We start from the raw sequence: 24,724 nt of genomic DNA, 5'->3' as shown, positions 1-24,724 counted from the left end.
TAAACTATTATATTATAAAAAATATAATATAGAATGGGTCTATAAAAAATGAATGAATTTATCATACATTGGGATATGTGATACCTTGGGATGTATATTATAATAAACTGTTACCATAAAAGCCTATCTATTACTATCAATTAATTTCTGAACCCAGAAACATAACTAGGAAGAATTCAGAACTGTTGAAGCAAAATGTTATAAAAAGCCCTATTACTCTTTATCTGCAGACATATAACCATTTGGTATTGGTGCCAATAAACAAAGAAATAGAAGAAAGTGATAAAGGATAGGTTTTTTTAACCTAGTTTCTTCCTCCTTTTCCCTTTATAGCTCTCCCTTAATGACTAGATCCAGTCCAGAATGGTAGCCTCGTGTGTCCATTGAACACTTGAGATGTGGCTGATCCAAATAGAAATGTACTGGGAATATGAAATACATGCCAGATTTCAAAGACTTATGGGAAAAAATGTAAAATATCTCATTAATAATTTCTCACATTAATTACATGATAAGAGGTAATATTTTGGAAATACTGGCTTAAATAAAATAATTACTGGACCTCCCTGGTGGTGCAAGGGGTTAAAGTGTAATGCTGTGAAGCTATCCACAGCCACTGCAGCATGAGGTCCATCCCTGGTCAGGGAGCTTACCCACATGGCACAGCAGACCTCCTGTATCGCCCACTGCTCCCCTCAGCAGTATATTTCAATGTTGTGCTCCCCACTCTATCTCTGATGAGTCCTCACTCCCCACATCCCTGGCCTGTACCCCAGTTATTGCATGCATGCATAAATTTTTTTTAAAAGATTTACTTATTTATGCATACAGAGCTAGGGTACAGGCCAGAGGTGTAGGAGAGGTGAGAGGATTCACCAGAGACAGAGCGGGGAGCAGAACAGGCTGACTGACAAAGTACACTGCTGAGGGGAGCAGCGGGCGGGTCAGGAGAGGTCTGCTGCGCCATGTGGTCACCTCCAGGGCAGGGATCAAACTCATGCTGACATGGCTTTTGCTTCTTAGTGCTGTGCTAACCCACTGTGCCACCAGGGAGGGCCCATAACATTTTTTTTACATAAAATAATTACTAAAATTAATTTCACTTGCTTGTCTTTTTTGCATTTTAAATGTGACTGCTAGAACATTTTTATTTATGTGTCTCACATAATCTACTGGTTAAATATCCTATGAGGAATAGGATAGCTACACAGGAGAGGATTATCCTATTTGAAACGTCATAGTGCAGAATTTGAAAACCCTGATAGTATCCTATTTAAAGACTGTATGGGTGATGGGTGGCTGTTTTGGGAAAGCTGTGACTACTCTCATTGCCCTAATGCTACACCATCCTTACTGAAGTAGAAAACATCCTGATATTAAAGTAGCACATAATTTGTAATTTTCAAAACTTCAAGTTTAGCTTCTACTGTGCTGTATAGTAGTAACTATATGACTCTGAATTTTTTTTAATCACTTAATGAGAATACTATTTAAAACTTTACCCACCTCATAGGGTTATGAAAACCAGATGAAACTTTCATTTGATTGTTATTGTGCAATACATAAGAACATAATTGACAAATGTGTAAACATTATATAGCATTGATGATATTTTGCATTTCTGTTGGAATACCAGATCTTTTTCATAGTTTCCGTTAGTTTTGACTTCCTTCATTCATGAAGTCTTATCTACATTGGAGATCAAAGTTGTTTGTCTAAGAGTTGGAACACCAATAAAACTTGATCAAGAAAAGGATAGGAAGGCTATAGCAGAGTTTACAAGAAGCCAAACTGCTAAATAGCTGGTCTTCCCAGGAAGCAGAATTGCAAATGTCAGGGCCAGAGGGCAATCCCTCTATGGCATCTCTGCTGCCTTCTTTCCTCCATAGGCAGGCTTCTACTGCGTCCTCATTGAGCGTGCATGTGGCTCTTCATGTCCGTGCTTTCTTTCTCAGGTTTATCAGCCACAAGCAACTTAAGGTTTCCCTTTATTTCTTAGGTCATATTCCAAGGAGAAGAATTTATGACTCTGCTTTACTTTTTAAACCAGGCTACAAAGGAATAGCTCACTAGCCAGGCTTCTATGTACCTTCTTCTTTGGTTACCAGGGCCTGTGGTTGGAATGACTGATTCTTCCAGAACATAGGGTGGGTAATATCCCCCAAACCTGTTTAGCTTAGGCAGTTTACATGTGGAGCATATTTTATTTTATATGATTTTATGTATACTTTTGACTTTTCACACCTAGCTGTGTGATCTTGAACAAATGGCCTTCCATTTCTGTTTTTTTTTTTTTTTTAAGATTTATTTATTTATGCACACAGAATTGAGGTGTAGGCCAGAGCTACAGGGCTGGTGAGAGGAGTCATCAGAGACAGAGTGGGGAACAGAACAGGCAGATTGACAAAGTACACTAATGAGGAGAGCAGTGGGTGGGCCAGGAGAGATCTGTCACGCCATGTGGGTCATCTCCTTGGCCGGGATTGAACTCATGCTGAAGCAGCTGCAGCTAGCTTTGTAGTGCTGTGCTTTAACCTGTTACTCAACCAGGAAGGACCTGGCCTTAAAATTCTAAGCCTCATTTTGATCTCTAAATAAAACAGGTATTAGACAAATGGTTAACAATAGGGAAAACACAGAATTAAGCTGTGGATCACTTAAAAATAGCCCACAACTGAGACAAAATTCTGATCAATAAGTCAGGATGGAATCCAGGATGTTTTTTAGTTGATATTATTTGAAAGAAGTACAAAAGAAAATGAAACAAATTGCTGATAATCTTACTGTACAGATACAGATATATAAACCATACAGATATATAAACATACATATATATAAACCAATACAGATATATAAACCAATTGTATACTTTTTGAAAGATCATCATGTTTATTTTTAGAAAATGTAGTGATATAAGTAGGTAAAAAATAAAAAGTGAAGGACCACCACCCATAATAATTATTGTGAGAAATCTTTAGGTGTAGGAGGGAGTTGTTTGTTTTTTAAAATATTGACAATGCTAATGTGCCCCTTAGAAAAGGGAATTGTTACACTTTCTTTGGGTATGATTCTTTTCCTGAAGGAGAACATACTTTGAATTATTTTTCAAGTTGCTTTCATTTTATCCTCCAAAAGTATAGATTATTTACATCTTAATATACATGTTTATACAGATCAGATAGCAAAAGTTGTATCTGCTATATGTATTAGACATTTATAGTAAATGGAATTTTCAGTACCAATTATCTTTGGCACAACCACATCTTTTTTTTTTTTTTACAACAGTTTATTTTTACATCATTTTGTACATTTTTTTTTCCCATCTCAATTGTAATCCCCGCGGGTTTCCCATCTTCCCATCACCAAGTCACCCGTGTGCCATCACCATAATCCCATGCACTTCCCTTCCCTCCCCCCCATTTTTGATCCCATTCCCCACTCCACCCCCGCAAAATGTCGCTGGTATATGGTTGTTCATTATTTTTGTTATTTTCCACCTGGTCCATTATACTCCTGCTATGAGTGAAACCATCCGGTATTTTTCTTTCTCTTTCTGGCTTATCTCACTAAGCATGATCTTTTCCAGCTCCATCCAAGTTGCTGCAAAAGACATGTGTTTCTCTTTTTTGGTTGCTGAGTAATATACCATTGTATATATGTACCACATCTTTTTTATCCAGTCATCTACTTTTGGGCATTTGGGCTGCTTCCATGTTTTTCCAATTGTAAATACAGCAACAATAAACATGGAGGTGCAGGTATCTTTTTCAATCAGTGTTTTTGTGTCTTTTGGGTAGATACCTAGGAGTGGGGTTGCTGGGTCCTAGGTAGGCTCCATGTTTAGCAGTTTGAGGAACCTCCAAACAGTTTTCCATAGTGGTTGTACTAGTTTGCATTCCCACCAGCATGGCACAACCACATCTTTGTGTAAGGATGGAAGCTCTGCCAGTTAGTTATCGCTGGACTATAGCACCCTTACGCTTGAGAGCCAGAGCCAGTCTGCTTTAAATGTTTCATCAGAACCTTTGAACATGGGCAAGTTACATTACTTAACCACTCTGAACCTTATTTTTCTTTTTTCTAGATCATCTGTAATATTTAATTCATTGAATAGTTGTGAAGGACCAATTAGATAGCACATGCAAAAGCACCCACCATAGTGCATCCATACATGTATTATTGAGAGAATAAATTTGTTATTGAGGTCACTTTGGACTGGATAGTCCTTTATTTTCGGAGTATCCTAGGGTTTGTTTGAGGTCTCATGGAAACTAACAGAACTCTGAGCCGCCCACACCTGCCTGGGCCGCCAGCAAAAGGAAGCAGTTAACAATTTTGGGATTCTCTGTGGCCCAGTGGATTGGCTCCTTTTTGAAGAATTTTTTAAAAAGGAAAAACAGTTTGTATGTCCTTTACAAACTGACAGCAAACAGGCCCCATATGACTTGCATATGGTCCCCTGGTAAACTTATGGCAGAACTACGGTTATCTCTTATTTCTCAGAGCCTGCCTTAAGCATAAATAGTGATTAAGTCATTTTCTGTAGATGATTTTAGAAACTGATTAGTATTTCACTGGTGTTAGCTTCTAAACTGCCCTTGAGACATTTCCCTTGTGATAATAACGGGTTATTTTCCCTTTGACAAAGATTACATATACCCACTACTGTGTAACCCGGAAATACCTGTTAGATAGCTTGAGCCTTTCTTTTAACTTAGCTTTCAAATTTTAGATTCTGTTCATTTTTGCCCATAACATATTTGCAGAATCATCTGTTGCTCTCTTCTTCATAGCCATTCCATCACCTTCCTTCCCCCTCATTTATTATTCTACACACTTCTTTTTATCTGCTTTCCTCTTTCATATTTCACTCTGTTCCACAATGTTACCAGAGGTCTTCTAAAACACAAAGCTCACTTAGTTCTGTGTTTTAAAAATTCTTTAAGATTTTTAATATCTATTTTTATTTTCATTAACTCGAATGATATCTAAAGCTCTTCCCAAACATGGTCTTGAATTTCTCTTTTTCATATTATTCATCCGGTTTCATAACACTCTCATATTGTTTCCATTTGCTCCAGACACATTTCATCCTGTTGGCTGTAGTCTTCCTGTTACTTGGACTACTCTTCCCACCATCTTCCAACCTTCAAATTACAACTCTACATAATTTTCCCTGACCTATAGTTCTCCCCAGACAACTTCAAATGAATTGCTGGACTAACAATGATTGTTTTCTATTATAATCTCTCAGTAGTTGGACAATTTTACTGGGTAGAATGGGAGTCCTGTCAAGACAGGGGCCATCTCTTACTTGTTTTGGTATGACATAGGTACTTAAGCAATCATTTGTCAAGCATTATTTCAAACTTTCTGCTACAGTGGGAGTAAAGAGGAGATTAGATTGGAAATAGGGCAAGAGGAAAGTGGTAGACAGAAAGCAGGTTCCAGGTAGAATAAAACAGTTTATTGGAGAAGATGACTATTAGCCAGGATTAAGCGATAAGGACTTTACAAGGAAACATTTCCAATAAAGGGGGACATAGTCAGAGCCCTCCCTGGTGGTGAGTTAAAGCACAGCACTATGAAGCTGTTGCAGCCACTGCAGCACAAGTTCGATCCTTGGCCAGAGGATGGTGACCCACATGGCATGGCAGACCTCTCTCCTGGCCCGCCTGCTACTCTCCCCTCATCAGTGTATTTCAGTACTGCCTGTTCTGCTCCCCACTCTGTTTCTGGTGAATGTTCTCATACCCTGCACATCTGGCTTATATCCCAGTTCTGTGTGTATAAATAAATAAATCTTTTTTAAAAGGTGGGGGAGATAATCTCATCCCACTCATTTTGTGTATTGAGATAAAAACCTAAGTGGTTCTCTGACTGTCTCTCCCATAGCTTCATAAAGCTTTTCCAAATATTGTATGCTATATGGCATTATAGTTTCAGTGGTTTTCCTTTAAGAAGTTCCTTTTGCTGGCTGGATATTGTTACTGTAGGTTCTCATCCTACTGTGTCTTATAAGGATGCCTTTGGGTCAGGTCTGCTTTATATAATTAGAGCTACTTATGGAAGTAGATGTGTTACAGTAGCCCTTATTAGTGATTCTCATCGCTTATCAAATGCTAGTGACTTAAGCTGGGTTAGAAATTAAAAATTCTGTGTTCACCACTTCCTTTTCCCCATGCAAGTGCAAACTGGGAGGTTCTAGCAGTTCTTCCTGAACTGAAACCTCTGTCCCGTATATACATATTACCACCCTGAGCTCTTGAAGTATACAGTGTAGACACTGGAATGAGAACAGAAATAAGTACATTTCTGGAAAAAAATTTTCAGTGTTCATCCTGTGTTACAAATTCATTCTTATTTCTTTGTTTTGGCTTAATCAAGCCTGATGCTAAACTCTGATGTGTATTTCACACCAGAATTAAAGTATCTTATAAATTGGCCCAGAAGAGAGCAACAGAGCGCAGGTTAACATGTGTGCCTTGTCACCACCAGGGCTGGAAATGTGCCCTCTTGGACTTAAGTCTCTCAGACCTGGGGAGATGGCAAACACACTCATTTATTTCCCTGTGCTCTTAGGAAAAGAATAACAGGAACTCTTGTGTTCTGATTAGGAGTCCCATTTTCTATTACTGTCTGCTTTAGAATTCATGTAAGGCCTACATCCAGTTCTGCTAAAATTCTACACAAATATATGCACACTTTTAAAATATATTGAATAGAAACATACCAGATGGATGTTAAGTTTTCTCTGGGTGATAGAATTATAGCTCACTTTAACTTTTTCTCTTTACTTTTTGCTGAGACATCCAAATTCCTCCAAGGTTCATGTTTTAGAGTTATAATTAGAAAAGCAGTAATAGTGAAGTTTCAAAATAGTCAGTTAATTTAAAAGAATCCATTAAGGCACTTTTGCTTCTTGAGAGATAAACAGAAACTTTCTTATTCCACTTATTCATTATTCATGGTGATCTTTCCTCTGTTGTTTTAAAATTTGTGCAGTACAAAAGAAACTTTAGGCAGTCTTCTTTTTGCACTATTGTGACAATCTGCACAGATACAATATCTTAACATTATTACCATGTAGTCCACAGAGTAGAAAGTCATTAACTTTTATGCTATGTTTACTTCTAAAATCAGTCATCATCTCTCTTCTTTAAAGATTTTTATTTGTTTATGCAATTAAGAACTAGGGTCTAGGCTAGAGGGGGAGGGGGGAAAGGATTCACCAGAGACAAGGTGTATCTACTGAATTACACTGTGGAGGGGAGCAGTGGGCAAGACAGGAGAGGTCTGCTGTGCCACATGGTGGCCATTATCTCCTTGGCCACCGTGTGGATTATCTCCTTGTCTGGGGATTGAACTCATGTTGCAGTGGCTGGCAATAGTTTGATAGCACTTTAGCCACTTTTAGCCACCAGGTAGGCCCCCCGCCCCCCAAGGTGGTCATCTTTAAAAAGCATTTAAGCTCATGGCTCTTGTGATTTTGAGTCCCAGAAAAATGACCTATTGAATGTAAGTACTAGAATCATGTAACTTGTAATGTCTCCTATGGTTGATTCAAATCATCGGATCCCTCTTTTTTTGTTGTTGAAGTTGAAATGTTTTGACATTATTTTTAGGATGCTTGTATATATATCTTGATAATGTCAAGAAATACTTGCATACAATGGAGATACTAGTAGGATAGATTTTTTTTTTCCTAGCGTTGTAATAGATTTATAGGCTTGAGCTGTACATGCTTATAGATCTCTTGTTCATTCTTCCAGAGTATCTGACTTCAGCCATGGAAAAAAATTAACCTAACTCTCTCAGCATGTAGAATCTTCATAAAATGACCCTGTGTCTGAAGCACAATCACAAGTTTTATATTTCTGAAATTATTTCTGTGTAAATAAATATTCTCTATAAATAATTTAAATCATGCTTCTGGTTTCATTTTAGATTGTCTTACAAGGCCATGCAACAAGAGTAACTGCTAAATCTCAACAGAGTGGAGAGAAGGCATTTCGATGTGAATATGATGGATGTGGAAAATTATATACAACAGCTCATCACCTTAAGGTAAAAGTAAAAAAAAATATGTATGAAGCTATAGGAATACTTAGGACATTAATGAATATTATATACTTGTAGCTTTCAATATTATATACTTGTTTTCCCTCCACTTACACATAGACCAAAAAACTTACACAGATTTAGGAAACTGTCAATATGTTGAGAGTTCGGACTATGTTTTCTTTGTGTCTGTCTCCCTAAAGTCCAGCCAAATAACTTATACATGGTAGGAACTTTATATATTTGAGTATATTTTTGTCAAATATGAAATTAATATGAGAGAGGTTATGTGTGATCACTATTACCAGTAATTTGCTAGAATCTAGCAAAAGTTGATGTTAATTTGTTATAAATATTTAGACCAAGTATTTTAATTGCAGGTAAATATAACACACCATGACTCATAATAAACAGAGCTAACAGTTACTGGATAGATTATAATGTGTCAGGAAGTATGCACTTAGTATATTTGGAGTAGCAGCCCAAGAGCCCTTATCTGTGTTAAAACATTAACGTTACTGACCTCTTAGTGCTTCATTTTCCTTATCTATAAAAGTGGACAATAAAAGAATCTCTCCCACAGAGTGGTTGTGAGAATTAAACCAGTAAAACACTACTTGTAAAGTGCTGAAAAGAATAGCAAGTTTCAATAGATAATGGCCACTGTCATGATTATTTTTTTATCACAGTAATCATCTTTGCTGGATACAATTATGTCCCAACTTTACAAAGAAGACATCAAGACTTCAAGAAGTCAAGTGCCAGGCCCATACCACTCATCAGTCATGAAATCTTGCTTCAGGTCCAGGCCCCTTTAGTACCACCTCCCTGCTCTTAACCTCACATTGTGCATCAACTCCCTACTCTGCTCCCTGTTCTCCAGGGTATATTCCATACAGACATCTTTTTTTAATGACGGAACCATTAGGTCTGACGGTCTTTTTTTTTTTTTTTAATTTATTTTTATTTGTTTATGCATGCAAGAACTGGGGCCAGAGATGTGCAGTGGAGTGAGAGGATTCACCGGAGACAGAATGAGGAGCAGGACAGATGGGGCCACTGAAATACACTGCTGAGGGGAGCAGTGGGTGTGACAGTAGAGGTCTGATGCGCCATGTGGGTCAGCTCCCTGGCCAGGGATTGAACTCATGATATAATGCAGGCAATCGTTTGACAGTGCTGATATTTTAACCCCTGCACCAACAGGGAGGTGCCACACAAACACCTTTTAACACTCTAGCAAATTCAAACCTCTAGCATCTCTGTTTCTTACTTGAAATGAATACTTCCTGACATACAAGATTTAAGTCTGTATTCAAATATACTAGAGCATAGTCTTTGAAAAACGAAATTATTTTCTGTTTTTCAAAAAATAACATACAAACAACAAAATAATTCAACAGTGAAAAAAAGAAAATGGCCTGTGTTGAGAACATGTTTCTAAGAAATGCAAAAGGCAGTGGGATCATCTGTATGCTTCAATGGCAGGTCCACGAGAGGTCACACACAGGAGACCGGCCTTATCAGTGTGAGCATCCAGGTTGTGGGAAAGCATTTGCAACAGGTAAAAACATGCATTTTCTTTGTTTCTTGGTTCCACTTACAGGCAAAGCAGAGATAGACCAGAGGGAGGAACTGACTCCTTGCCTTCACCTGAATTAGCAGACAGACGTGATCATTTTTTCAGTTTCTGTTAACTGCCTCTTGTCTTGTTTTCTGTTTCTGTTCTCATTTTTTGCTAAGAGCTGCTTCTGTCTACAGTGTTCAGAGTTTTCACTCTGCTTTATATTATTTATTTTAAAATGAAAAAAATTTTATTGAGGTAATAATTGGTTTATAGCCTAATTTTCAGATGTACAACATTACAGTTTGACATCTGTATACACTGCAGCACACTCCCACCACACCTCCTGTTTCTGTCTGTCACTATGTAGTGAAGTCTCTTCACCAGTTTTGTTCTTTCCCCAGGCCCCTTTGGTAAACACCAGTCTGTTTTCTGTACCTGAGTTTGGTTTGTTTTGTTCATTTAATAAATATTAATTTTTAATCATAACAATATATGCATATTAGGTTTTTAAAAAAAAAATCAAATAGTACAAAAGAATATATAATGAAAAGCAGTAAACCTCTGCCCATCCTTTTCAACTCTCAGTTCTTCAACCCAGAGGCTAAAACTTTGACACTTGTCTGTGTTATGTTTACCTCCATTTTTCTTAATCATATGTTCTTATTACTCTTTCTTGATGATAGAAGGCATTTTCTGCTGCCTTCTGTTACCCCCTTTCCTTTATATGGCTATAATACTAGTTTTTTTTTTTAAAGATTTATTTATGCATACAAGAACTGGGGTACAGGCCAGAGGTGTATGGGAGAGGTGAGAGGTTTCACCATAGACAGAGTGGGGAGCAGAACAGGTAGATTGACTACTGCAGGGAACAGTGGGTGGGACAGGAAAGGTCTGCTGTGCCATGTGGGTTAGTTAGCTCCTTTGATGGGTAATCAAATTCATGTTGCAGTGTCTGGCAATAGCTTGATAGCACTGAGGCTTTAACCCCTGCACCACCACGGAGGCCCATGTTTAGAGGGATTTTGGGTAATTAAATTCTTTTGAATTTTTCTTAAAGGTTATGGATTAAAAAGTCATGTCAGAACTCATACAGGAGAAAAGCCATACCGGTGTTCAGAAGATAATTGTACTAAATCTTTCAAAACTTCAGGAGATCTACAGAAACATATCAGAACTCATACAGGTACTGGTGTGAGCAGAGTATCATTTCTACAACAGGAATATTTAGTCCAGAGAGTAGAATTGGTGAAGGAGTCTCTGAAAGGGTATCCTGAAATTCCATTTTAAATACAGGTGACTTCAGAGCAAAAACAAGGGAAGGTGCTACAAAGTCAGAATAATAGTATATATTATTCTAGGGAAATTGTTGGAATATTTGACTCCTTGTCATAGCTTGTCAGAGTTGGGAAGACTTTTGGGATCATCTAGGCCCAGAAAGGAGAAGGGGCTCACCAAGATAAACTGTTCTTTTAACATACTAGTGAAACACTCATTAAAGAAAAGGTCAAACATTCTTGCTCCTTTTAAAATGATTTCATATTTAACAGCAGAAATTGGTTTCTACCAACATGTAAAACACAATTTCACTTGACCAGAAATAAACAAAAACCAATATTTTTTAAAATTTCTTTCTGACAATTATTTCTCTGCCTTTTTTTCAGTTGGACTACTGCATCTTGGACAGTTACGTAATCAGGGATGAGTTTTGAATGCCCTTGACATTTTCCTATGTAGATTTAAATTTGGAATAGAAGATGCTGTTTATAGGAAAAAAGAAATACCCAAAAAGAATTCCAATACAAGAAGACTAGAGTCTTGAGCATGATGCTAGGCAGAATTGAAAGATGAGACATTTCAGTTTTCTGTGTATTTTCCTGTCATTTAACTTATTCCCTTCTGTGTTTTCAGGTGAAAGGCCCTTTAAATGTCCCTTTGAAGGCTGTGGTCGGTCTTTTACAACATCAAATATCAGAAAAGTACATATAAGGACACACACGGGAGAAAGACCTTATTACTGCACAGAACCTGGATGTGGGCGGGCATTTGCCAGTGCAACCAATTATAAAAATCACGTGAGGATACATACAGGTAACAATCTCTGATTCTGGTCTATCAGGATTCAATTCTACTCCAATTCCTCCATAAATCATGTCCTTCCTTCCTATCTGTTGAAATGGTAGAAAGAGATCAAGCTACTCAAAAAATTCTCACCTTAGCATTCATACATCCACTTACACAATAAACAGTTGTTGAGCATCTGCTGTGTGTCCCCTACATGCATCAAGATACAGGGACAGATAAGGCATTGTCAGGGCATTTGTATTGGGGAGAGATAATCGGCAAATATTCACTGCAGAGTGTCTCTCATTATGTGAACAAGAGTCTTTGGAGGCAGAGAGAGGAGAAACTACCTTGCAGGAATGGGAAAAGCATTCAGGAAGGCTTTACAGAGAACTTCATAGTCATGAAGTTTTGTATAGAGGGTATTCCTGGCAGGGGAAATGTCATGGGTAATGGCACAACAGTATTAAAAAATGAGTATGATTTACTTGGAGAGCATTGGGAGGTTCCATATGATGGGACACATGAAGGGAAGGCAGGGACATGTGCATTGGTGTTTTGTGGTAAGGATGCGTCTTAGACTTAACTTTGTGGTACTTGTGGCCCGGAAGGTAAAGGGATACATTTTTTTTTTAAGTTTCATTGAGGGGCCCTGGTGGTACAGCCATTTGGAGCGCTGCACTATGAAGCTGAGCCAAGCCGTAGCCGCTTCAGTGCGAGTTCAATCTCCACCCCAGAGCTGACCTACATGGCACAACAGACCTCTCCTGCATGGCCCACTGCTTCCCTCAGCAGTGTACTTTGTCAGTCTTCCTGTTCTGCTCCTCACTCTGTTTCTGGTGAATACTCTCGCCACCCCTGCAGGACAGATGGATCTACTGAAACATACTGCTGAGGGGAGCAGCAGGGAGACAGGAGAGGTCTGTCACACCACGTAGGTCAGCTCCCTGGCCAGGGATCAAACTCAAGCTGCAGTGGCTGCAAACAGCTTCGTGGTGCTGCACTTTAATGCCTTGTGCCACCGGGAGGGCCCAAATAAATAAAATCTTTAAAAAAAAAGTTTCATTAAGGGCCCTTTCTGGTGGGAAGTGGGTTAAAGTTTAGTACTATGAAGCTGTCCACAGACACTGCAGCACCAGTTTGATCCGTGGCTGAATAGGTGACCCACATGGTGTGGCAGACCTCTCCTGGCTTTCCCACTGCTCCCCTCAGCAGTGTGTTTCAGTAGACCTGCCTGTTCTGCTTCCCACTCTGTCTCTGGTGAATCCTTTCACCCCCTGTACCTCTGGCATGTACCCCAGTTCTTGGATGCATAAATAAATCTTTTTTTATAATGTTTTATTTAGGTATAATTGACACGCTTTACAATGTATCCATTTAAAGTTTATGATTCAACTTTTTTTTTAATGCATTCAACCAGCTATTAATGGTTGATGGCAATGTACATTTTTTTTTAAAAGATTTATTTATTTGTACATACAGAACTGGGGTACAGGCCAGAGGCTTAGGGGCGGTGAGAGGCTTCACCAGAGACAGAGTAGGGAGCAGAACAGGCAGATCAACGAAGTACACTGCTGAGGGGAGCAGCGGGCGGGTCAGGAGAGGTCTGCCACGCCATGTGGTCACCTCCGGGGCAGGCGGGGATCGAACTCACGAGGAAGTGGCTTTGGCTTTAGTGCAGTGCTTTAACCCACTGCGCCACCAGGGAGGGCCGGCAATGTACATTTTTAGAACATTTTCCTCACATTTCAAACAAACTCCATACTTATTAGCATTCTTCTCTGACCCCTCCCACAAACCATACCAGTCCATAATCTATTTGCTGTCGTTCGGGATTTTCCCAATCAGGACATTTCATAGATGGAATCATGAAGAAATATTTTTGGCTCAGCATTGTCATAGCACTTATCAGTAGTTCTTTTTTTTTTTTTTTTAAGTATTTTATTTATGCATACAGAACTGGGGCACAGGCCAGAGGTGTAGGGACCCAGAGAGAATTCGCTAAAGACAGAGCAGGGAGCAGAACAGACAGATCGACAGAGTACACTGCTGAGGGGAGCAGCAGGTAAGACAGGAGAAGTCTGCCACACCATGTGGGTCACCTACAGGACGGTATTGAACTCGCACTGACGTGGCCACTGCCAGCTTTGCAGTGCTGCACTCCAACCCGCTACACCTATCTGTAGGGAGGACCCTATCTGTAGTTCTTTAATTACTGAACAGTATTTCTGTTTCCTTTTTTTTTTTTTAAGGTTTTTAAAATTTTTATTTATACATAGTAGAACTGGGGTAAGGCCAAGAGGCAGAGGGGATGAGAGAATTCACCAGAGACATAGTGGGGAGCAGAATAGGCAGACTGACTAAAACACACTGCTGAGGGAAGCAGTAGATGAGACAGTAGAGACTGTCTGCTGTACCATGTGGATTGGCTCCCTGGCCAGGGATTGAACTCTTGCTGCAGTGGCTGCCAATAGCTTCATAGTGCTGACACTTAACTCCTTGCACCACTAGGTAGGCCCCCTGAGCAGTATTTCATTGTGTGAATGGATCAGTATTTTAAAAATCCATTCACTCGTGATTTTCACTTATGGCTATTATGAATAATGATGTGAGAAGTCATGTACAAGTTTGTGTGTGGACATAGGTTTTCTTTTTTCTTATGTACGAGTAGAATTGCTAGATCATATGGTAACTTGGCTTAACTGTTTTTTTTTTTAAGATTTATTTTATTTATTTATGCATACAATAACTGGGGTACACACCAGAGGTACAGGGGATAAGAGAATTCACCAGAGACAGAGTGGGAAGCAGAGCAGGTGGATTGACTGAAATACACTATTGAGGGAAGCAGTGGGCAAGACAGTGGTCTGCTACGCCATGTGGGTTAGCTCTTGCTGGAGATCAAACGTGTGCTGCAGTGGCTGTTGGTAGCTTCATACTGCTGAGACTTAACCTCTTACACCGGCAGGGGGGCCTTCAGTTCAAATATGTTAAGGAACATAAGTGGCTGCACCATTTTAATCTCATAAGTGGCTACACCATTTTATAATCTCACCAGAAAAATGTAGAGGTTCCTTTTTTAAAAAATATTTTTATTCATACAGAACAGAAGTACAGGCCAGAGATGCAGGGGTGGTGATAAGACTCACCAGAGACAGGGTGGGAAGCACAATAGGCAGATTGATGAGGTACACCGCTGAGGGTAGCAGTGGGCGAGACAGGAGAAGTCTGCTGTGTCATCTGGGTCAGCCCCCTAGCAGGGGATTGAATTCTTACTCAAGCGGCTGCAGGTAGCTTCATAGTATTGCAGTTTAACTTGTTGCACCATTAGGGAGGGCCCTAGAGGTTCCATTTTTTGCAGAGCTTAGCTATCTGGCTAACATCACCTATCAAGTTTACAGTCACCCCCCCTTAATATGTATGAAGCAGTATCAATCTCATTGTGCTTTTGCTTGGAATTTCCTGATACGTTAATAATGTTGAGCATCTTTTTATGAGCTTATTGTACACTTGTTTGTTTTCTTCAGAAAACTCATTTCAGTTCCTTTGTCCACTTTTTTTTTTTTTAAGATTTATTTATTTATTCATACAGAACTGGGGTACAGGCCAGAGATGCGGAGGGTGAGAGGATTCACCAGAGGCAGAGTGGGGAGCAGAACAGGCAGATCGACGAGGTACACTGCTAAGGGGAGCAGCGGGCCAGTCAGGAGAGGTCTGCCTCGCAATGTGGATCTCTTCCTGGGCAGGCGGGGATTGAACTCGTGACGGACTCGTGACGGAAGTGGCTTAAGCTTCTTAGTACAGTGCTTTAACCCTCTGCGCCACCAGGGAGGGCCTCCTTTGTCCACATTTTAAATTATATTTTCTTTTTATCTTAAGTTGTAGATATTCTTGATCATATTCTAAATACTAGTAGTCTTTTATCAGCTATATGACTTATTAGAGATATATTCTTCCATTTTGTAGGATATCTTTTCACTTTTTTGATGGTGCACTTGTAACACAAAATTCTTAAGTTTGACATAGCTTTGTAGATGAATGTTTGATGGGTGGGGATGAAATGGCAAACAGAGGGTAAACAGAATGTGCTTTTTTTTTACTGTATTAAGACTTTTATTACTTATATTAAGAGTAATCTTACAATAATTCAGAATTAAAAGACGTGTTACCTCATGAAATTTTGGCTAATGATCATCAAGTATATGATAGAACAAATGCTCACATTATGCTATAAGTGAAGTATAGAGTCAACCATATAAAAGCTTCCATTTGCAATGTTTATAAGCTGACCCAGTGTGCAGTAGGGAAACCACGTAATTCTGGTGCCACCTTGTGGCAGTTTTTGCCCAACCTAAAGATCAGTAGGGCCGGTTTTCTGGGTGCCTGCCGTTTCCCTGCTGCATCTTACCATGACCACATCCTCGCAACCACTATCCACCAAGATTAGAACTGTGACCTGCTCTGTTTTGTTTTGTTTTGGAGGGAAGGGGGGTTGTTTCTTTTATTTAGTAGAAGAACTGGGGTACAGACCAGAGATGCGAGGGGTTAGGGGATTCACCGGAGACAAGAGTGAGTAGAACAGGCAGATCTACTGAAAGATCAAGCAGGCTGCGGCTGCGCAGAGCCGCGGAGGGGAGCGCGTGGTCCGCAATGCGGCCAGCGGCGGGCAGAGGGCTCTCCTGGACCGCTCCACAAGGGCTTTGTAGAGATGGGCTTTGTGGGCGTGGACCCCGTGGCAGCGGCCATCAAGTAGGGCCTTGTCCATACTAGTCATGTTGGGAAAGATTTGTTAGGTCTGGGGGAGAAAGGGAAACCTGAGGAAACAGGCACCTAGAATGGTGGCCTGGAGAGGACGGAGACTGGAGCCGGGTGTCCTGTTTGAGGCCTTTCTGTCAGGTCATTTGGCCGCGGCAGCTGTGGTCTTGAGTATTGTTTGTTTGGTGCTGTGCTGGGGCATTTTGGCAGTTCAAGGAGCATCTCCTGTTGCACGTTTTCTGTGTTTGTGAATCGGCTCCGGCCTGTAGTTTGCCTGCCGGGTCCAGCTGTGTCCACAGTGGCAGCCATTGTAGACATGTGGCTGCTGATCGGGAGAGGAGGTGCCCGTCCTCGGTGGCGGGAAGACACCATCATAACGGCTTTGTGCAGGACTAGACAGTACTGGACACGACTTGGGTAAAGTAAAACGGCCATTATTGGCCTGCGTAACTCTTGCTTTTCCTGGTTTGTTGATGAATCCCTTTGTAGTCACTCTCTAAGCCTGAAGTGTCTTGCAATTGTGCAGCGGGGAGTGGGGCCTTGGTCAGTTTAGGGTCCTCTGCCACATGGTATCTCAAGTACTTTATATCAAAAACTTAATGCTTGAGATTTTACTATCTATGGGTAGTTTTACTGTGTGTAAAACCACAGGGAAAGAGACCTAAGGAAGGTGTAAAATGAAGTTTGACGTGCATACACACACACACATTTAGGAAGTAATATGAAGACTGAAGTTATTAAATACTATAGTTTATTGTTGTCTTCTCCCATCCCCGTCAGTATGGTTAAAAGTATTCATTAGAGGGCACTCCTTGGTGCCCTATTAAAACGCAGCACACTATGAAGCTATTTGCAGCCACTGCAGCTTCATTTCAATCCCCAGCAAGGGAGGTGATCCACATGGTGCAGCAGACTTCTCCTGTCTTGCCCACTGCTCCCCTCAGCAGTGTATTTCAGTAAATCTGCCTGTCTGCTCCCGACTCCCACACTGTCTCTTGTATGTGTAAATAAATAAATAAACCTTTTTAAAAAAGTATTGGCTTAAGCCAAAATTAAGTTGATTTTTTTCCTATTTGCTTTCAGTTTTAAATCCTATCACCACATGCTAACAGTCTAGATATTTTATGATGTTAAATAATGGTTAATTTTGATTTTTTTTAAAGATTTATTTATTATGCAAACAGTACTAGTGACAGGCCAGAGGTGCAGGGGTGGTGAGAGGATTCACAAGGGACAGAGTGAAGAGCAGAACAGGCAGATTGACAAAGTACACTGCTAAGGGGAGCAGCAGGGGAGACAGGAGAGGTCTGCTGCGCCATGTGGGTCACCTCCCATGCTGGGGATAGAACTTATGCTGAAGTAGCTGCAGGTAGATTCATAATATTGTGGTTTAGCCTGTTGCACCACCAGGGAGGGCCCTAATTTTGATTTTTTAAAGAAAGGATCCATCAAGCTGTCCATTTATAATATGAAATATTTGTGTCTGGAGCTATTCCAAAGTACTCCAGCAAAGAAGGAAGGAGGAAATGTAGTGAATAAATCAAACAGTATTGGCTGTGAATTGGTAGTTGAAGCTGCCTGATTGATGGTTATTACACTCTATCCCCATACTTTTGATAATGTTTAAAATGTTATAAGGAGTTCTAAAAATGTATAAACTGTCTATATAATTTTAAAATATCGAATTTTCTTTTTTTAAAGATTTATTTTATTTATGCATACAGAAATGGGGTACAGGCCAGAGGTGCAGGGGCAGCGAGAGGATTCACCAGAAACAGTAGAGAGCAGAACAGGCAGATCTACAAAGTGCACTGCTGAGGGGAGCAGCGGGCAAGCAAGAAAAGTCTCCTCTGTGCCATGTGGCGGGGTCACCTCCTGAACAGGCATCAAACTCGCACTGAAGCTGCCACAGCTTGGCTTAGCTTCACAGAGCAGCATTCCAACTCCCTGTACCACCAGAGAGGGCCCTAAATAGTTTATATTGTTGGCTAATTGTTTCATGAAAAAGAAATACAAACTACCCTTTGCATTACCTACTTTTTAGTGAATACTCAGTTTTTAATTGGATACAAGAAGTCAGCGTAAGATAATATAAAATATGTATGTACTTTTAGATTTACTAAAGAATCCAAACTATACCTAACAAATTTTATAGAAAATTCTTTTCTATTATCTTTATAAAATCTTCAAGGTAAGTTTCATTAATTATAGTAATGTTGCATTTAGTTTTATTACTAATATAGTATTATAATGATAACTAGATTATCTAGTTATAGTTATCAATAAATGACATTTTCATTAAGCTTAGTATTAAGCTGGGTAACAGCTCTATCCTTACTCCTTCATCCCTTGCAATTAAGGGAGAATAAAAAAGAAATTAAGGGGAGAAGTGGTGGTATTCAGGCAAAGGAATAACACCAAGGTGCAGACCTCATGAGCCAACTCAAAACCATAGGTACAGACTCATTTCTTTTGTCTGCCTTGTGGCAGGATAGAAAGGAATTTGACAGCTGGTTATTTTTATCACTAGAGGCTCTGTCATTTTCCCCTTAGAGACCTGTGGAATGATCATCCCATCATGTGTGAAGTTTTATTCTTTTTTTCTCTTTTGGTGGTGTCCATAGGGGAAAAGCCATATGTTTGCACAGTCCCTGGGTGTGACAAAAGGTTTACAGAATATTCCAGTTTATACAAACATCACGTTGTTCACACGCACTCCAAACCATACAACTGCAACCACTGTGGCAAGACATACAAGCAGATCTCCACGCTGGCCATGCACAAACGGACGGCGCACAACGACACGGAGCCCATAGAGGAGGAGCAAGAAGCCTTCTTTGAGCCTCCCCCAGGTGAGGGCTTTGCCAATGTTGAGCTCTGTGTTTGGGATTTAGAACTGTGATAAGTGCTGTCAAAAAAGGCACTGGATGCACTGGGATGTAGAAGAGGGGGACTTAAGTCTATTCTCGGAGCTCAGAGAAGGCTCCCCTGAGGAATTGAATTTGGGGGCATTATTGAGGGTGAATTTGAGTCATCTAGGTAAAGAGGCAGAGGTTTGGGAGAGAGGTGGAAATTGGCAACAAAGGCAAAAGAATATCCAAATGGAGGAAGCAGCACATGCAAAAAGACATGAGGTTGGAGAACGTATGTGAATTGTGGACTCAAAGAAATCTGCTGAATGTGTCCTGTTAGCCTGATAAGGTAGCAGGATGGAATACTGGAGAGTCAGGCAGGGGGACCCCTGCTTACCTATTTGGTATCTCAAGGATGTTGGTGTGGACCCATAAATATGGCAAAGCACACCTGAGTAACTCTTTAACTAATTTATGTGCTGGTACATAGTATTATGAGTGATAAAAAAACACTTCAGTAATTCCCCATTGGTAAATAGGTAAAATGAAGTAGATTTTTCTAAAACAACGTTTAGTTTCTTTTACTGTGTCAGTGAATACCTCTTAAATGAGGTGTGTTTAAGATTTAAAAATGTCTTTTCCCTTTTAAATAACTGCTAAAAATATGTAGGTGGAAAAAGTTGGAAACCAAAGGAAAGAACAGATCTCTCACTACCTGCTCCACTGATTCCTTGTTTGATTCCTAATTTGTCTTTTCAGAGTATTAGTTATGTGATAATATGAACATAATCTTTTCCATCACAGATGCCACATTTCTAGTTAAAACTGTACATGTGCAGTTAAAAAGCAGGCTTTGATGATGTGAAACTTAGGTTTTAAGGCTTTTCCTTTTTAATCTCCCCAAATTCTCCCTTAAATATTGATATTTCAGATTGTTGGATGTGGATCACATCTGGGGCCAGGAATCAAACTCGCACTGAAGTGGATGTGGCTAGCTTGTAGTGCTACATGCTAACCCATTGCACCACCAGGGAAGGCCCCAAGTGAAGATTATTTTTAAGAGTATGGGGATAGATTTGTTCCTTTTTCCTCATCTGATCACCATTGAAATAACACTGTAAATACCTATAGGAGAGAACAAAAAGAAATGAAATAATGCCTGCTCTGAAAACTACACACATCAAGACCACCCTCTCTGAATGCATAAAACAACCTCTAACTTTGAGAAGTACTTTAAATTAGTATTAAGTCCTTTGAAAAATAAAACCGTATTTACCCACTTCCTGGTTTCGTGGAGATGAGAAGTCATAGAAGAAAAGGATCACTGATCTTCCCGGTTGCCTAGTAATGGACTTGTTGAAACTGCTATTTACTTACTGTTCTTCATAAAATAAAGAAGGAGATAGGGGTTCTTCTTTTGTTACTTATTAAATTATTAACCTTATCCCAGATAATGTGCTGTTTATTATCTTTACACAATGATGTCATTGTGTACTAATGTCTTACAATCAGTCACTTGTGTTAAAGAGTAAGTAACTTAATAGGTTATGTTGACACACCATTCCAGTTTGTGGTTAATGTTTATGAGGATTGTCTTACTATTTTTTAAAAATCTTTTTTAACAGCTTCTTAAGTGACTACAAAGACTGAATGCTTATTGGCCATATTGAAGGGTATATTCCCCCCATCTCCTACCCTAACACATATGCACAGTATCACATAACTATTCCAAGAATAAAAGAGGCCTTCCAAAATTATAACTCTTAAATTGCAATCAAAGATTTGGTTTGTTCTGCTTTAATTTGGTTTGAGTCTGAGAGGAATCAGAAGAAAGTGTTCAAAACCATTTTTGTGATTTAGAATTTAATACATAATATACTAAAATTTGTGTAAGTTTTGCTGTAATACTTAAACTCTTTTGTTTTCTAAGCATCTCGGTTGGTTGGCAAGTAAATGATTCATTTGTTTTAAACAGGTCAAGGTGAAGATGTTCTTAAAGGGTCCCAAATCACGTATGTTACAGGTGTGGAAGGGGATGATGTTGTATCTACACAAGTGGCCACAGTAACCCAGTCTGGTTTGAGTCAGCAAGTTACACTCATATCCCAGGATGGGACTCAGCATGTAAGTATTTACTAAAAACCAAAGGGTTAAATAGTATGTTTTTGAACCTTAGCTTGAAAGGCAAGTTGGATCATAATGGAGGAAGCTTTGCTATCAGGCTCAAAGTTTGAATTTGAGCTTGTAGGCAGTGCTAGATCTCCTGAAGGTTTTTAATAGTCTACTGGAAGGAATGACATGCAAACAGATTAGTAGAGAAAGTTTGAGAGTATAGGGTTCAGATACTGGTTTAATTCAGAGCTGAGTTGGTGACTGTCAGAGTTACAGTGAAACTGAGTTTGAAAAGTAATGAGTCTCTGTGAGACACTTTTTCAAAGAAGGATGGCATTAGATCTAGGAGGTTAGCTTGAGAAATCAGAGGCTTGGCTGAGGTGATGGTCATGTCATTTAAAGATCCTAGGAAATTACTGATGAAATCTCCAGTGGGTGGAGATTTTATGTGAAATCTTGGGGAGGTTCCACTCAACTAGAATTTCACAGAGTTACTAAAAACAGTTATCTTGATTTCCTCATGAAATGTAATGGTTGTTCTCAGACAATCAGAGTTTTCATAGTTTTCCAGATGCCACTAACCTAAAATAATTCAGATTTGACTTCATCTAATTTGACTTTTTAAGTTCCAGCTTAACTTAATATCTGGTAGAAATAAGCATATGGGATTCTTTTTTTTTTTTTTTAAAGATTTATTTATTTATGCATACAGAACTGGGGTACAGGCCAGAGGCTCGGGACGGTGAGAGGCTTCACCAGAGACAGAGTGGGGAGCAGAACAGGCAGATTGACGAAGTACACTGCTGAGGGGAGCAGCGGGCGGGTCAGGAGAGGTCTGCCACACCATGTGGTCACCTCCAGGGCAGGCGGGAATCGAACTCATGCGGAAGTGGCTTTAGATTCTCAGTGCAGTGCTTTAACCCGCTGCGCCACCAGGGAGGGCCGCATATGGGATTCTTTATCCTCTTATGGCTACCTTTTCCACAGAGAACTACCTCCTTACACATCTGTCTTAGAGTATTACCTTCCATGATTAATCTATCCTTTATCTTGTTGACATGCTGATGCCTATAATTAAGAGACAGAACATATTCAGGTTTGGAAAATACAAAGCCCTTGTACCATCCTGTTCAGCCTTCTCCCTTCCATTTTTGATGTCACTAATTCCACACAGTACTCCATCTACTGAATGACAAGCAAGATGAAAGATTAGACATGTTTACTACCCAGTTTTAATTCATTATAAACTAAGACTTTCTTGAAGGCCTCCCTGGTGGTGCTAGGGGTTAAGTCTCAGCACTATCAAGATGTCAGCAGCCACTGCAGCATGAGTTCCACCTCCAGACTGAACTAACCCACATGCAGAGGCAGACCCCTCCTGTCTCACCCACTGCTCCCCTTAGCAGTGTATTTCAGTCAGTCTGCCTATTCCCGCTCCCCACTCTGTCTCTGGTGAATCCTCTCACCCCCGACACCTCAGGCCTACCCCCCCATTCTTCTATGCATAAATAAATAAAAATAAAAAACAAAAGATGTCTTGATTGGAGTATCATCAACAGCAAACCTCTGGAGGTCATTTGATCTAACCTCCCTTACTCTCTCCCATAGGAGAAATCCTTTCTATAGCAGTCTCTAAACAGATGAGGCATTTTCTTTTTTAGGAGGTGACTTGTTTCATTTTTAAATAATTCTGGTTTTTATCAGACTAGCTAGAGCCTACTTCTGTGTCATCTACTAGTGGCTCCTCTCTGACCATATAAACAAATGTACTCCCCTCTTTGTGTTGCAGGACAGATATTTCCCCTCCTCCAATGTTATATTTTCTTTAAACATAACCATCCCTTTTCTTTAAGGAATTAGATTACTATTCCATTCCTTTTGTGAATTAAACAACAAACATTTATTGAGCACCTATGGACCACCAGACATTTTGGTATACTTTGGGGAGTAGAAGAAGGATGGTACCATAATCCAATAGGAGAACAACATTCCTAAAATGAACAGTTATTTCTCATAATGCTGGGTATATAATACATAATGTGCTGTGGCAGCTTGGAGAAAGGAATAAATGATTCTTCCTGAAGGAATCTTGGAGGTCCTTACAGAGAAATGCCTTTCCTTTGGGTCTTGAAGAAGTGCCATGAATTTTCCAGGAAGGTCCAAGTCATGAAGGTATTAGCAGAATGTGACACTCTGGGACTGCAAATGATTAGTTGTTACTGGAGTTCCAGATTCTGGATAGAAGTAGTGGAAAATGAGTGTAGAGAAATTATTAAAGTCCAGACCATGAAAGCTATGTAAGAAGTCTGAACTGTGGGAATGGGAAGTGACTTACTAGGAATTTAAACAGGGAACATAAAGCAGTTTATTTTGTTTTGAGGTGTCAGAAGATGTTTAGAAAAGAGTTAAACTAGATATCTGGAAAGAAGTTGTATTAATACAGAAAGTTAGATGTGAGGAAAAAAATGTCTGAATTGGCTGAAGAAATAGAAAGGAAAAAATGCATTTGAGAAATACTCATTCTGATGACCTCTCCCTGAGTTTATTCCATTATCTATAGAAACTTATTTGCTTCTACAAAGTAGACTTACATAAAAGTTAGGCCTCATCTTGAATAAAGATTCCCAAATATAATAATATACATCAATTGATTTGTAAAAATATGTTGTATTGCAGGTCAATATATCTCAAGCTGATATGCAAGCCATTGGCAATACGATCACAATGGTAACGCAGGATGGCACGCCCATCACAGTTCCTACTCATGATGCAGTTATCTCCTCAGCGGGTACACACTCTGTTGCTATGGTTACTGCCGAGGGTACAGAAGGGCAACAGGTACTTTTTTCTTTTATATCAGTGTATGTATATGTATATCAGTATCAAAAATGTTATATAAATGTACAATGTGATATGACTGTTAAGCACACAAATTTAGGACTGAATCCCAGTTTATGGCTTTTTGGCACAAAATCTGCTAAGGCTCAGTTTTTCCTCATCTGTAAATATAGGAGTGATTGCTGCATCTATCCTATAAGACTGACATAAGAATTGAATAAAATAATGCACAAATATATATTAAGTGTTCATTAGTGGTAGTTCTTCCAATCACCACCATCATCAGATACTTAAGAAAATTAGATTTGCAAAGTTTAATTTTTTTGAATCTGTAATTATATGCTTCAGAAGTCAATAAGTATATACAGGTATACCGTGGAAAGTTTTCTTCCATCCCTACCGCCATCCATTTCAGCCCCCATAGATACAATCCATTTTTTTTTTAAAGATTTATTTATTTATGCATACAGAACTGGGG

General features: G+C 39.5%; 1 protein-coding gene across 2 annotated transcripts in view; it reads left to right on the top strand.

The window, feature by feature from the left end:
- The window catches only part of ZNF143 (zinc finger protein 143), a 51,516-nt gene that overhangs the window by 18,630 nt on the left and 8,162 nt on the right, over positions 1-24,724 (top strand). For both annotated transcript variants that reach the window (XM_004683056.2, XM_004683055.2), the window contains exons 8-14: positions 7,948-8,067; positions 9,550-9,625; positions 10,686-10,811; positions 11,537-11,716; positions 19,069-19,296; positions 21,272-21,420; positions 24,085-24,246. In XM_004683056.2, coding sequence (XP_004683113.1) covers positions 7,948-8,067; positions 9,550-9,625; positions 10,686-10,811; positions 11,537-11,716; positions 19,069-19,296; positions 21,272-21,420; positions 24,085-24,246 — 1,041 coding nt within the window. The remainder of the gene's footprint in view (positions 1-7,947; positions 8,068-9,549; positions 9,626-10,685; positions 10,812-11,536; positions 11,717-19,068; positions 19,297-21,271; positions 21,421-24,084; positions 24,247-24,724) is intronic.

Source organism: Condylura cristata, unplaced genomic scaffold (genome assembly GCF_000260355.1).
Source record: "Condylura cristata isolate star-nosed mole 26May11 unplaced genomic scaffold, ConCri1.0 scaffold00015, whole genome shotgun sequence".
In the NCBI taxonomy this organism is placed as follows: Eukaryota; Metazoa; Chordata; class Mammalia; order Eulipotyphla; family Talpidae; genus Condylura; species Condylura cristata.
The sequence above is the reverse complement of the archived record's forward strand: the minus strand, read 5'-3'. Positions and strand labels throughout refer to the sequence as shown.